At 35.1% G+C, this 12,454-nt stretch overlaps 1 protein-coding gene across 8 annotated transcripts in view; it reads right to left on the bottom strand.

The window, feature by feature from the left end:
- Positions 1 to 12,454, bottom strand: part of LOC107321707 (ephrin type-A receptor 6) — a 438,332-nt gene that overhangs the window by 198,490 nt on the left and 227,388 nt on the right. For all 8 annotated transcript variants that reach the window (XM_032448196.1, XM_015878904.2, XM_032448175.1 and 5 more), the window contains exon 5: positions 8,832 to 9,167. In XM_032448196.1, the coding sequence (XP_032304087.1) occupies positions 8,832 to 9,167 (336 nt within the window). The remainder of the gene's footprint in view (positions 1 to 8,831; positions 9,168 to 12,454) is intronic.

The following is a 12,454-nucleotide window of genomic DNA, read 5'->3' as shown; positions in this document are numbered from 1 at the left end:
GTACTATTGTTAAACTTAAATAAGTTTAAGTTTGTTCATTGGAAAAATCCACTTTAGAAGCTGTATCCACTTCTTGAATATTTGACAAGATTTCTGCTTAAGTAAAGATTTTAGGGAAGTCTTAAAGAGAGAATAAAAAAATATTCTTATTTAATATGCAAAACCTACTTCTCAGTGGGAACCAGGGATGACATTCTAGATGGAAATAATTTTTAAGAAATTGAGAGTGTCTTATTTTTCCTTCTTTTTCTTCCCTGACATTGGTTGTAGTCCTCTCTTTCCTCTGTCTGTCTAAGTGTCAGACTGGAACATGAAGTCTATCTTATGACAGTGGCAGTGATAAACAACCTAAACTTGTAAATTAAATATTAAATGTGCATATTCTGGCTAACATGATCTTTTCATTGGAGCATACGTTGTGCATTTTTTTGTTGTTTTCTGTGGAGAACCACTATAAACTTTACAACAACAATAAGACATTTAAGTATGTAACATATTTATATGCATATGAAGGTAGCAGATGTCTCTCATTGTTATTTTGGGCAGAAAAAAGTAAAAGGATGCCATTAGAAATACTATCTGGAAGCTAATAGGACAGTAAAATAAATAGATTTCCAAAGTTTTAGAAACAATGTAATTTTGAGTATGTTCTCAATCTCATTCCAATGTGTACAATTTAAAGACATAAACACATATAAATGAAAAATATTTCCAAACTGTGAGCCTAAGGCAAAGGCGTATAGAAGAGTCACAGAAGAGGAAGAAGAAGGGTTGTTGAGTGTAATGAAGAAACTACGTTTTAAGAAGCAAATGAATCGAAGCAACCTGCTGCCAACATAATTGATTTAATGACCTCATAGCAAACATCAGCAGAACAGGTTTGTAATTTACCGTGTCCTTCTTTCTGAACATGCTCTCTAAAGTTTTGTGTCAAAGTCATCTACAAACACAATTTGCTTTAGATTGACTAGTCATGATGAATGTCTTCCTTTACTACCCTTGATTAAAATCACTCCTCTTTCCAAGAAAACATCAGAAGTCCCAGTTTCACCTGTCATGTACTGGGAACACTTGAGATAGATTGCTGTTATTTGTGGGTTTTCTTTTTTAATGAAACAGCTTTCGTAAATATTTAGGAAGATTTTGTAAGCATTAAGTTCCTCAAGTAAGTGTGAATAACTTCAAAAGTTGGTCAATTAACATTTATGGCAGAGGTTTCTCATTACTTAAGTCACCAGTTTATATCTGAAATCTCTTCTAAACTACCCTGCCTAGCATAATCAATAATGACGCTTCTAACTACATAACATTGCTTGTGAGAGGTTACAACTAAATAAAACAGGCTTTGATGATCCTAATATGGCTCATGGCTGAGTGGTGCGCAGATGGCAGGTCAACCAATAAGCTTACAGTTGACAATTTTGCATAAGATTTCCAAAGTTGATGAATAAACATCTTAATCATGGAATGCACTGAGTGTCCTTAGCAGCTGCTGACAACAGAAGGAATAAGCAAAATAAAGACATATTTCTTATTCAGTGCTGTCTGCAATTGTTTTATAGGTAGAGATTATTTCACATTATTCTCCACAAATAGTCCTTTTCACAAATTGAATAAACTATTATTAAACAATTGTTGAAGAAACTGTATGCAGTATTTTAGAGACTGCAACTTAAAATGGAAACTTGGTGAAAAAAGACACACCACAGAAAAACAGCCAATGGTTACAAATAACAGTGCATTATGCAATGAAATAAACTATCATAAAAGTTGAAAGACCACACTATTAAGAAGATTACAGGAAAAATACTTTATGGCATTGATTAACCTCTTTCCCCTCCATCTCTAAACAAGACTTTCATTTTTTCTCCTCAAGGAGAAAGCTATGTATTGTCTGACTAACTTAATAGAAAACATTGGTGAATGAGAAATGAAAGTAAATGGACCTGGGTTGACTTCTGCAGCGTTAAAGAAATGGCTGAACATCAATATTTGCTAGCAGAAAGAGAACACATTCGTCAAAGAAAATATATTAGTATTTTAAAGATAATAATAAACACATATTAAGACTATTTAAAAAGTCAACTTTTAAATTGTGATTATTGTGTAGCAATCAGAAATATCAGCAAAGAGTCATTAGCAATAAGTAGTCAAAACATATAGAAGTCACCAGCAGATAAAAACTTGTGGATAATAACCAACTTAGCTGCACATAACTCTTCCTTGAAAACTTGGTGTTTCAATCAGAGAATGGCTTGAGTTTCAAGGGACCTTAAAACCCACTCAATTTCACCCTTCTTTCTATGGGCAAAGCTTCTGCCTACTAGGGCCACATGCAACCTGGCCTTGTACATCTTCCAGGGATGGAGCATCCACAGCCTCTCTGGAAAGCCTGTACCAGTGCTTCATCACCCTCTGAGTAGAGAAGTTCATCCTAATGCCTAATCTACATCTACCATCAATTAGTTTAAAAGTGTTTCTTCTTGTCCTGTCCCTACACACCCTCTCAGTGTCCCTCCCCAGCATTCCTGAAGGCACCCTTTAGGTACTGGAAAATTGCTCTAAGGTTTCCCTGGAGCCTTCTCTTCCCCAGGAAGAACAAGAGCAGCTCTTTCAAGTTTTCTTCATAGGAGAGGTGCTCAAGCTCCCTTATCATTTTTGTGGTTGAGAATCAAGATTTGGCATTTTCACCTTGTAGTTTTCCAACTGTAAATGCTTAAAGCATACACACACTAAGATAAATATGCATGTATGTACATAGAGTTTCACTGATTTGCATTAATATTCATTTCACACAACTAATTTTTAACAAAATTAGATGTTGAATTGGAAAAGAGAGCATTGCTCAGAAGTGTCTTAAAATAGAGACTGCACATCTCATTTTTTAATTTATTAGTAATCTCTTACTGTCTTCATTCTGCATTCCATATAGGACTTTATGGACTCTCTCTAGCCAGTAACCACTGCGCTAACATTTTTCTTCAAATTTTCCACATAAGCAGCACGGGAAAGTAGTATTTTGCACTGCTTTCATAACAGTACAGGGTTTGATAAAAGTATCAGTACAGCTGTAGGTATCAGGTCAACAGATACCACATATTTCTCATTTACTGCAATCTACAAAAATTTCATGATATTTCTTATTTAATCAATTCACGTGGCTTGTGGTCTGCTGGAGGCTGTTTTGTGACTGTTTCATAAGAGTCTTTTATGTGACCAGCTATTCCACGTTGATAATCAGTTATAACTGTTCCTTCAGATTTCTACACCATTAACATAAGTACTGTGGATGATGGTTTAAAGCTCCTTGACATATCAATATATGAACAGAAACGTTCTTGACTTTGAAGTTACAAAGGAGAATCACATCTATAGACTTTTGAGACCTAATAGGAAAAAAAAAGGAAAGCAGACTGTTGATTAAGGATGAAAGTCTGACGCTACTGTGGGAAGCAATTTTGGAAGAGTGAGCACAGCTCTTCCACCCCTTCCTAATGAGCATCTTGAAACATTACCATGACCAGCCAGAGGGATTAATCCTGAAAACTGTCCTGGTAGAATTAAAGCTATTGAAATGCTTTCCTGATAGCTGGATGATTCGCTTTATAATTTAAAAGTCTGCACTCCTATTACGATGATAGATGTTTACTCCTGGAAGAAGCACAGAAATCCTTCTGTGCATTGTTCAGTCCCCATGGCTCTAAGAGAGTGATAAGAGGCTACTGCTGCTACAGAGAATCCACACTGGAGTACAACTGCATCTCAAAAGACACCTGTACTAGAAGCAATGAACTGGCTGTTAAATTATTTGAAAAGATGAATCAAATGAATGGCAGTAACTTCATGACATTGGCTAGAATTTACCATCAGTTTAGAAAACATCACCTAAAGGATATCTGCCAATGGATATATAATAATGTGAAATAAATAAAGGAATGGTGCCAGATTTTCAGTTTCAGAATCTGCCGTAATACTTCAGCGAGGCATGGGCTGTCTGCATCAGACAGGCATAGAATAACTAGACAGGCCTCTAGCGCAGTGGCAGTGTCTAAGACCAGGTAGAAAAAAGTCTCACATGCCAGCTTGTCCACCAGTAGCAAGTCTTTGATGTCACAGAGGCCAGAGTCACTCAAGAACTGAAGGACTGAGGGGGGATAAAATAAGTTTTCTGCGATGCAATGGCAGAAGAAGCACTTCTCCAGTGGTAACTTTCTGCCAAGGCAGGAAAGACATGCAGAAGGAACCCACAAATTGACTGATGCTTGCAAAATGTCCCATAGCTAGAATGTGATTTTAGGGGAGGTCACTGCCTGTAGGAAGCATATGAAAAAGATGAGTTGAGGACTGCAGGCGCAGGGTTCCACAGGCAAGACATGAGGTGAAGAGGCACTCCAGTTACAGAGTGCTACTCTTCAGTTGGGCCACTGAAAACACTTGTCACACTCTGTCCCTACATTCACAACCAGACACTCAGGATATGTCTCACAACTCCACACTCCCAAACAGTAAATTTATAAAAACCCAATGCACTCAAGTAATAGAACATTCGAATGCTTACTGAGTAAATGCATATGTTGATTATTATTTGGAAATAGGAACTGTTGCTTTAAGTTCTGTTTTACTTAATTATTCATTATTTACTACTTAAATTATGCATGAAAAATCTCAAGTACTTCTGAGTTTTCTTTATGCAATGCAGACTCTGAGCTGTGGTAAGAAAGTTATGGAGTGAGGTGTCTCTTTCTTCCATTAGTTGTAAGAAAAAATGAATTACAATTCAGCATATAAACCTCTACCCTGTTACACAATGATTTAAAGTCTATAGAGTACAATTACTTCATACTCAGCATACTTACTGCTGTATAAAACTTCATCAACCCCACAAATAAAAGGCATCATAGCCCTCTGCAGAACAACAGTAGTTGATGAGTTTTTTTGTATGTTTTACCCTTCAGTTGTTCACAAATTACTTTCAGAGCAAATTTCGGAAAGCACTTAATTCATAGCAACTTGTTCCACAGTTCATAGTTATTCCTTGAACAGGGACTTAAGGGCATTTCTGTGAGGAATCTTGTTATATCTGTTCATATATGAATTTAAAGTATGGATTATTTTCATATAACATTTAGAAACAAAACTGCACAAGACTAAGACACATCTTCCTTCATCGCTCCATCTGCAACATCTAAGCTTTCCAAAACATCCTTACCCAGATTTTGCTACACTTGCTGGACAAGAAAGTGTGTTCTGTGGTCATAAACCAACTGTATTTATTCTTTTTTGACTGACTACTGAATAGACAGGCTGCATGGTCAGTCAATTTGTTTTTGACTTAAAGCTCTAATCTGCAACTTTGGGAACACAAAACCCAAGGGCATTTTTCATACTTCCATTAAGATAATCTATCTTCAGAGTGTCCGATAGACAGTATGACTGCATGAACATTGTTTCCTTATAAAAATTAGAAAAATAAGGCTTCTGGATTTATAAATATTTGCACAAAAGTAATAAACAAAAAAGTTATGAATGGTAACAAATTGATTTTGTACACCTTACAGTAGTGTCAGTAAGTTTTCTTTCAGTATTCAATCAGATCTGGAAATGCTTCCATCTTCAAACCATGAAAATGCAGTTTGCAAAACCTTTTCAAAATGAGTGTTACTTTCTTTCAGTTTGCCTCTTGTCATTGTAAGACCTGAGCACCGTACTCAATCTTGTGGATGGTTGTGATTCCGTGTGGAGGCAGTTAAGATTTTAATATTAGCTCCTAAAGATGAGTCTTAATCACTTTTTAATTAGTTCACTTCTCCTGTCAGCAAATATTCTCCCTTTGATGCTCTCAGACTGTACTCACTGTGTTATAAAGCAGCTTTTCAGTATCTGTGTATGCCCAAGGTACATATACTTTACAGTATTAATCCTGAATGAATAGTACTATCCTATCCAAAAAGCAAGAAGAAAACCCCAAACTATTTTGTATGTTTAAAGAAGAATCTAATTCCAAATAAACTCTCTCTGTTGAAAAAAGGGAGGGGCCTCTAAGGGGAAGTAAATCCAATACACTCAAAGAAAATAAAATGCCACCTCCTCAGCTAATGTCAATCATTGCACCTAACAAAATGATTTGGATTTAGAACAGCTAAGATAGGATTCTACATTCTTGAAAAAGCTATAACAATTTCTATTTTAAGAAAGAGATTTGGCACTATATAATGTGTACAGCAAATAAATAAATAAATAAATAAATAAAATAACGTATAAAATACATACAAAAATAAGACATGAACAGAAAATAAACATGTTGTCTAAGAAAAAGTTATTATAAATACAGATTTTTTTTATTATTTTTATTTTTTTTTAAATTAGACACATCAGAAAGGAAAAATTGTTCTAAATTTGGACTTTCGGCAATTCAGTCCTTGCCCACATTAGGATGTTTTTGACTTGCTATCACTCCATATCTTTAACCTTGGATCTTTTGCTTATATCAACATATGCATGATTAAACAGCATCTGGCAATAAGTAGTGCCCATTTCAGGATTATTAAGGTTACAAGGAAAGACTGCAACAGTGAGACAACTGTTTGATGTTACAGATGGAAAATATTTTATATATAAGGACCGTTTAGTAAATTTGGTAAATAAAGCGAGAATAAAATTCTAAGTTGTTTACTAATTCTGGCTTCCAAGAGAAACCAAAAAGGTCAAAAATCCTTTTATCAAAGAACATTAGCATGATTTAAAAAACATTAATAAAATGTTTGCAATGCTATGAAGCTTTAGATCTACAGTTTAGTTTCCTTAGGTCAGATACCCCAACTTTCTCCATACTACCACTTCTTATTCACAATGAACTAAACTCACAAAAGATGTCTCTCAATTTCCACAAACCAAACCTATATTAATTTTCTTCCAAAGTCTCTTTTATCATGACAGTACCTTCCTCTCTTTTCCATCTAAATACGTACTTGACAGTTTTATGATTTAATGCAGTAAGAGAGTTTCTAAGCCTACCAAAATGATTTTATCTTATAACTACATTTTATAGATGCCTCTATATCATTTATTACAGCGCTTCCTCCTGCAAAGCTGTCTTTTTATATCCAAATAAACCAACTGATATTTTGGAAATCTAGTCTTAAATTCTCTGAAGCACTTTCAACAGCTTTTTTTTTTCGCATTGTAAGAATTATTGAAGGGCATGCAAGCAGCTTACACTCTAGTGTTTACTGTCAGTGTGTCACATATTATCAACACATTGGTCTTATTTCTTTTTTAAGAACACTGCAGTGAAAATCTATATCCTTAAACCAGAAACAGACATCAGCAAAAAGCCCACTGCTTAAATATAATTCACAAAGTACGTTCATATGGCTGTTATCCACTTTAAAAATAAACCGTATCTCTGGTGACCTCCAGCTGTGCATGCTTAGTGACTTGTGTTTATTATCATGTAACAAAACTTCCAAAATAGGGGGATTTTCTCGCATCACGTTTTTTTATCTAATAAAAAAGGAAACAAAGTTTCATAATGTGATACGTAGTCTAAGAGCTTAAGACAATTCTCACTGCCAGGCACATATCATTAAGCTTCTTATTTAATCGGCTGTTCTGTTACTATCATCACATTAAGGGTGAGTGAGTAGTTTTCATGGCTTTCCCAATCCATTTTCCAGAATATTATTAGAATTACCATCGTTGTGATTATCATCATCACCATCGTCACAGCAAGCTGTTAATTTTGGTATGCCCAAAGGCAAAGAAGTCATTACTTACTCATCAACAAAACTACTTGTTCCAGATACAAAGGTAAGCAGATTTTTGCTAGGCTGATCAATCAATGAAAGAACACAAGGCCTTCCTACAAAACAGGATCCTCCTCAACATCAGCAGTTTTTGTAAATACTTTTCTATTTCCAAAGGCCTGACACTCCAATCCCCCATTTGGCCAATTCAATTCCTGTCCTACATTTAACACTTCAGCTACAGTTGCAATGTCACTGCACAGTAGGTAAAAAATATTTCTGGAACAAATGTCAGCAAGAGATAATTCTGAAATAACCTTCTGATCTATAGTAGCACAAGACAGAAGATAACACTGTCATATAGAACTCTTTGATGGTAACCTAACACTGCTTTTTGCTTGCATAGAAATTTTTTCTATAGATGGAAGAGGAAATAGTTGTAGAAATTAACTACAGAACTCTTGTTACTTCACAGGTTTTTCATAAAGGACTGTCTTCAACATGAATTTGAACTGAAATGGAGGGGGAGGGAAGCTCAGAAACAATAAATACAAAAGGGATAATTAAAGGAACACAAATTTTTTTAGGTTACTTCAACTAAGAAAACGTCTCATACAGATGTCTGAGTATCTTACAGTGAAGCACACTGTACCTGTACTATGAAACGTGGATCCTAAGGGAAGTTTGCTTTCATTTTACCTACAAATTGTAAGTTGATGGATAAAGTGGTGCTTTAGTCTTTCAAAACTGGTATCGTATGGAAAGACTTTGAAAAGCATCAGACACAGACTCCAGTTGTGACAAACCACTAGAAGATTCAGGTAAAACATGCACTCAGTTTATACAGAAAGATGCTTTAAACAAGAAGATGTGATTTTATGTTCTGTGTAATGGGGTCAAGGGCCAACTGACAAAAAGATTTAGTACCCTCATCAACATAAACTGAAACCTGTCACACATTAAAGCATGTTGCAACCTGCAAAGCATCAAACTCGCTGACCCAGACTTGGAAAAATCAGAATGATATCCCTAATATATGCATGGTTGACAGGGACAGAGTCGCAGACATGCAACATAGCAACTTACCATCTTGGTCTGTGGTGACTGTGATAGCTGTGAACTGCTTGGGAGAGAAACTCAGCTCCGAGACACCATTTGTGGCCTCGATTTCAAAGGTGTAGTTTGCATGTGACACAAAGTCCAGCACTGTCACGGAGGAGTTGATGAGACCTGTGTGCCTGGGGATGAAGCGGATTCCTCCCCCACATATTTCACACTGGCTGGCATCTGACCCACATTTCTTACAGATGACACTGTAAGTGAGATCTTTTCTTCCTCCGGTATCACTTGGTGGGCTCCATTCCAACATGAGAGCTGTTTCATTGATGTTAAATATCACATTCCTGGGAGCAGAAGGTGGCCCTGCACAGAAGGCAAAGAAAAGTCTAAGTGACAACTGCTCATTTTGGGGAGGGAAGAGGAGGGATGGGGGGCTGGGGATGGAAAGACAAAAAGAATTACATTAATTTTGAGGCAATTATTTACAAACGTATGTTAAAATACTGATGTCTGAATGGTGAATTCAAAGGAAAATTTAGAAATTGTCTAGACAATTAAATTCCTTGAACATTAATCAGAAAGAATAAACAAGCAAGATTCTAAGAAATTGAAAAATCTGAATGATTTAGAATTGATTTCAGAAATAATTTAAGGCAACATATAAATTAGTTGGGAGTATTCAAGTTAGGCTTCATAACACAAATCCGCACTAAATATCAGCTGATCTTGTGGGATACTGAGGTTGAGCTTTAACCAGAAAAATTACTTCCTTATTTTATATCTAGTAAGGTAGGCTTTTCTAATACTTATGTTCTTTGATGTTCTATAAGAGTTGAGTAAGCAAATAAATAACAGCTTTGGAATAAGAACAAGAAGAAAAATTATTTGTATTAATCCTGCAGTGTCAGATTTGTATTTTATTTTCCTATTCTTTCCTGCTATTATCTTCTGGGTTTCTTTGCTGCTGTTCATTAACAGAGATAGGTGGTCACAGGTTAAGAGTATTGGGCACAAACGATAGGCACCTAGTTTTCAAAGACAGTTTCTAAATGTCCATAAAACTTATGCACAAAACAAAACTTAAGGCTTTATGCTGCAGGTTTTGACATAAGCCAACTGTGGTAAACCCAACTGGCAGTTTCTGGATTTTGTTTGAGTTAAATGAGCACTGCATCTTCAGATCTCAAGATTAAGTCAGAGTACATGAGGACAGTTTAGACAATAGTTAGTGGAGCTTTCAAAACTTCAAGCTTGCTTTACAAATGTTCATCGTTTATATAACCTGCCATTAAGACATAGCTATGAGACAATGGTTAAACTTGCAAGTGAGCTTTTCATTATACCAAGAACTCTCAAGCAGCCCGGAAGACTATACAGAACACCTGAAAATGATCTAAGCCAATTGTTGCAGAGTAGATTTCACCCCAGAAATTGAGCAGTAAAGTCAGTCAAATCTGAGAAAGTCAGATAAATGAAATATCATAATGGTATTTTACAGAAACTTTGAGACAATCAGAGAACTAAAGAAACAAACGTAACAACTGCTCCCAAATAATTAATCAAAACTTTCATAAGTTCTATCAAGCTTATGAGTAGCTCTTAAATATGTACTTATAACTGAAGTAAATTCACTTATTCCATTTCTCATTTCTTGAAGATGGCTTAAACTACAGAAACAGATCATACCTTAAATGAAAACATTATTCATCTTATATTTTAGTTAAATACTATACAATGGTAAAGATCCATACTATTATATCTACATATTTCAGTGAGAATCAATACTAAAGAAGGAAAGAGGCAACAAAAGTTGCAGAACAAAATGTCACCATTCCTTAAAATTTATAATTTTAAAGTGATGTTACCTGTTTTATTTATGTGGCGAAAGTATAAAAGCGGGAATGCTTATAAAAGGAAAATGTGTTTATAGGGCATGGGAGGGATGATTGGAACTAAGAAATACTGGGGTTTCCTGTGAATTGTAGCTGTACGTTTTAGTTGCTTTTTGACAGGAGCTATGGTTTTATTAAAATGATTTTTGCCCTAAAGTAAATGAAAGTTAAGTATTAGATTACAAGCATTTGATAATTAAAATACTTGGAGCTGCTATATAACTTTTTCTTTTTTTTCCAGTGGATAACAAGATTTAAAATATTTTGAATTATGTACTCATTTTTAAATCTACCTGTACAGAGTTTACGGTAGGAAGACAGAAAGCCCCTGATAGTAAACAGCAGTTATTATTCATAGTAGAGAGGAATTATTAGCTGAATGGTATGCACCTCATTTGTGCTGAAGATCAATATTTCTGGAACCCGACAGATGAAAATTATTTTTGTAGTTTGCAGTTTCTATGGTCACAAACCATTTTGACTACTTCCTTCCAGGCCTTTGACTGTGATAAATCTAATAGTGAAACATGAAGTAATGTAATATGGAAGTATATTTAAATGTAATTTGTTAACAGCAAATATTTATATTGTTGCTTCATTTTCCACTGATGTGGAAAGCAGAGGCAAGGCAGAGCCTTGAAGATGCTGATGTAGTAAACAAGGCTCTACAATCTGAGAATGTCTCAGATTTACAAATCTCTTAACTTCTCATAAAATTACTTTGACGTTGGCAGTTGAAGCTACTCTGGAAAACAGTTCTTTGACCAGAATAAACTAAAACCAGAATAGATAAATTCAGCTTCAGTTCTTAGTATTTAAGTGCAGAAGAGAGCATAATTATGCTTCCTCTGAAGACATTGCTATAATTAAATAATGACCGGTCTTAACAAATTCCCATTGTTAAAACCAGCGAGGAGTTTCAGGAATACGGAGGATGAGCCCTAATCACATTCATGTGTGTGCATGAGTTTAAGCTGATCAATAACCCCCACAAAATAATTGATAGTACTCATGCACTCAAAATTAAGCATGTGTGTAATCACTCACAGGGTCAGAGCCAATGTTTTGAAACTGGTTTAAATTTTATCTTACATAAACAGCAGCTACAATAATAGGCCAGCTCAGTTTTTATATTACTTCAGAAGCTCCAGTATGCCAAAACATATGATTTAATGCATATCTGGGCATTTCCCCCCCCCCCCCTTTTAAAGTAATTTTAATTTGTTTAATTAGTAGTTCTGTGTAGATGGTATTTGTGGAAGAATCAATATAGTAGATTATCTTTTTCTTATGTGTGCTGTAGAGTGAAGGTTGCTATATTCATAACTTGGGATTTAATTCTCAGTTATAAGAGGAAACATGAATTATTGTACATTCACAATACAATGAAATAGAAGAACATTATCAATTACATTAGGGGTGTCTGAAAGTAATGGCTGTCCGTCTGCAAAAAACTTCAGACACCCTTCATACTGAAGGCCCCTCATGCCAATTTGCATGACGATTAAATAGCTTTTTAATTGCTGTTAAATTATGCCAGTTAAACTGTGATTTCATGCAAATATTAAGCCGTAATGACATGCAGTGAATCATTTACTAAGATTTAGAACTTGGAACAAAGAGAAACAATTAATTCTAGCCCTCAGATTCAGCTAAATTATGTGTCACTGGGCTTTTATGAATGTGGCCCGATTGCTTTGTTACCATTTATAAATTATACAAAGATTATTCAACACATCAAAAATCTTGGCAGCAATA

The sequence above is a fragment of the Coturnix japonica genome, chromosome 1 (genome assembly GCF_001577835.2).
Source record: "Coturnix japonica isolate 7356 chromosome 1, Coturnix japonica 2.1, whole genome shotgun sequence".
NCBI classification, from domain to species: domain Eukaryota; kingdom Metazoa; phylum Chordata; class Aves; order Galliformes; family Phasianidae; genus Coturnix; species Coturnix japonica.
The sequence above is the reverse complement of the archived record's forward strand: the minus strand, read 5'-3'. Positions and strand labels throughout refer to the sequence as shown.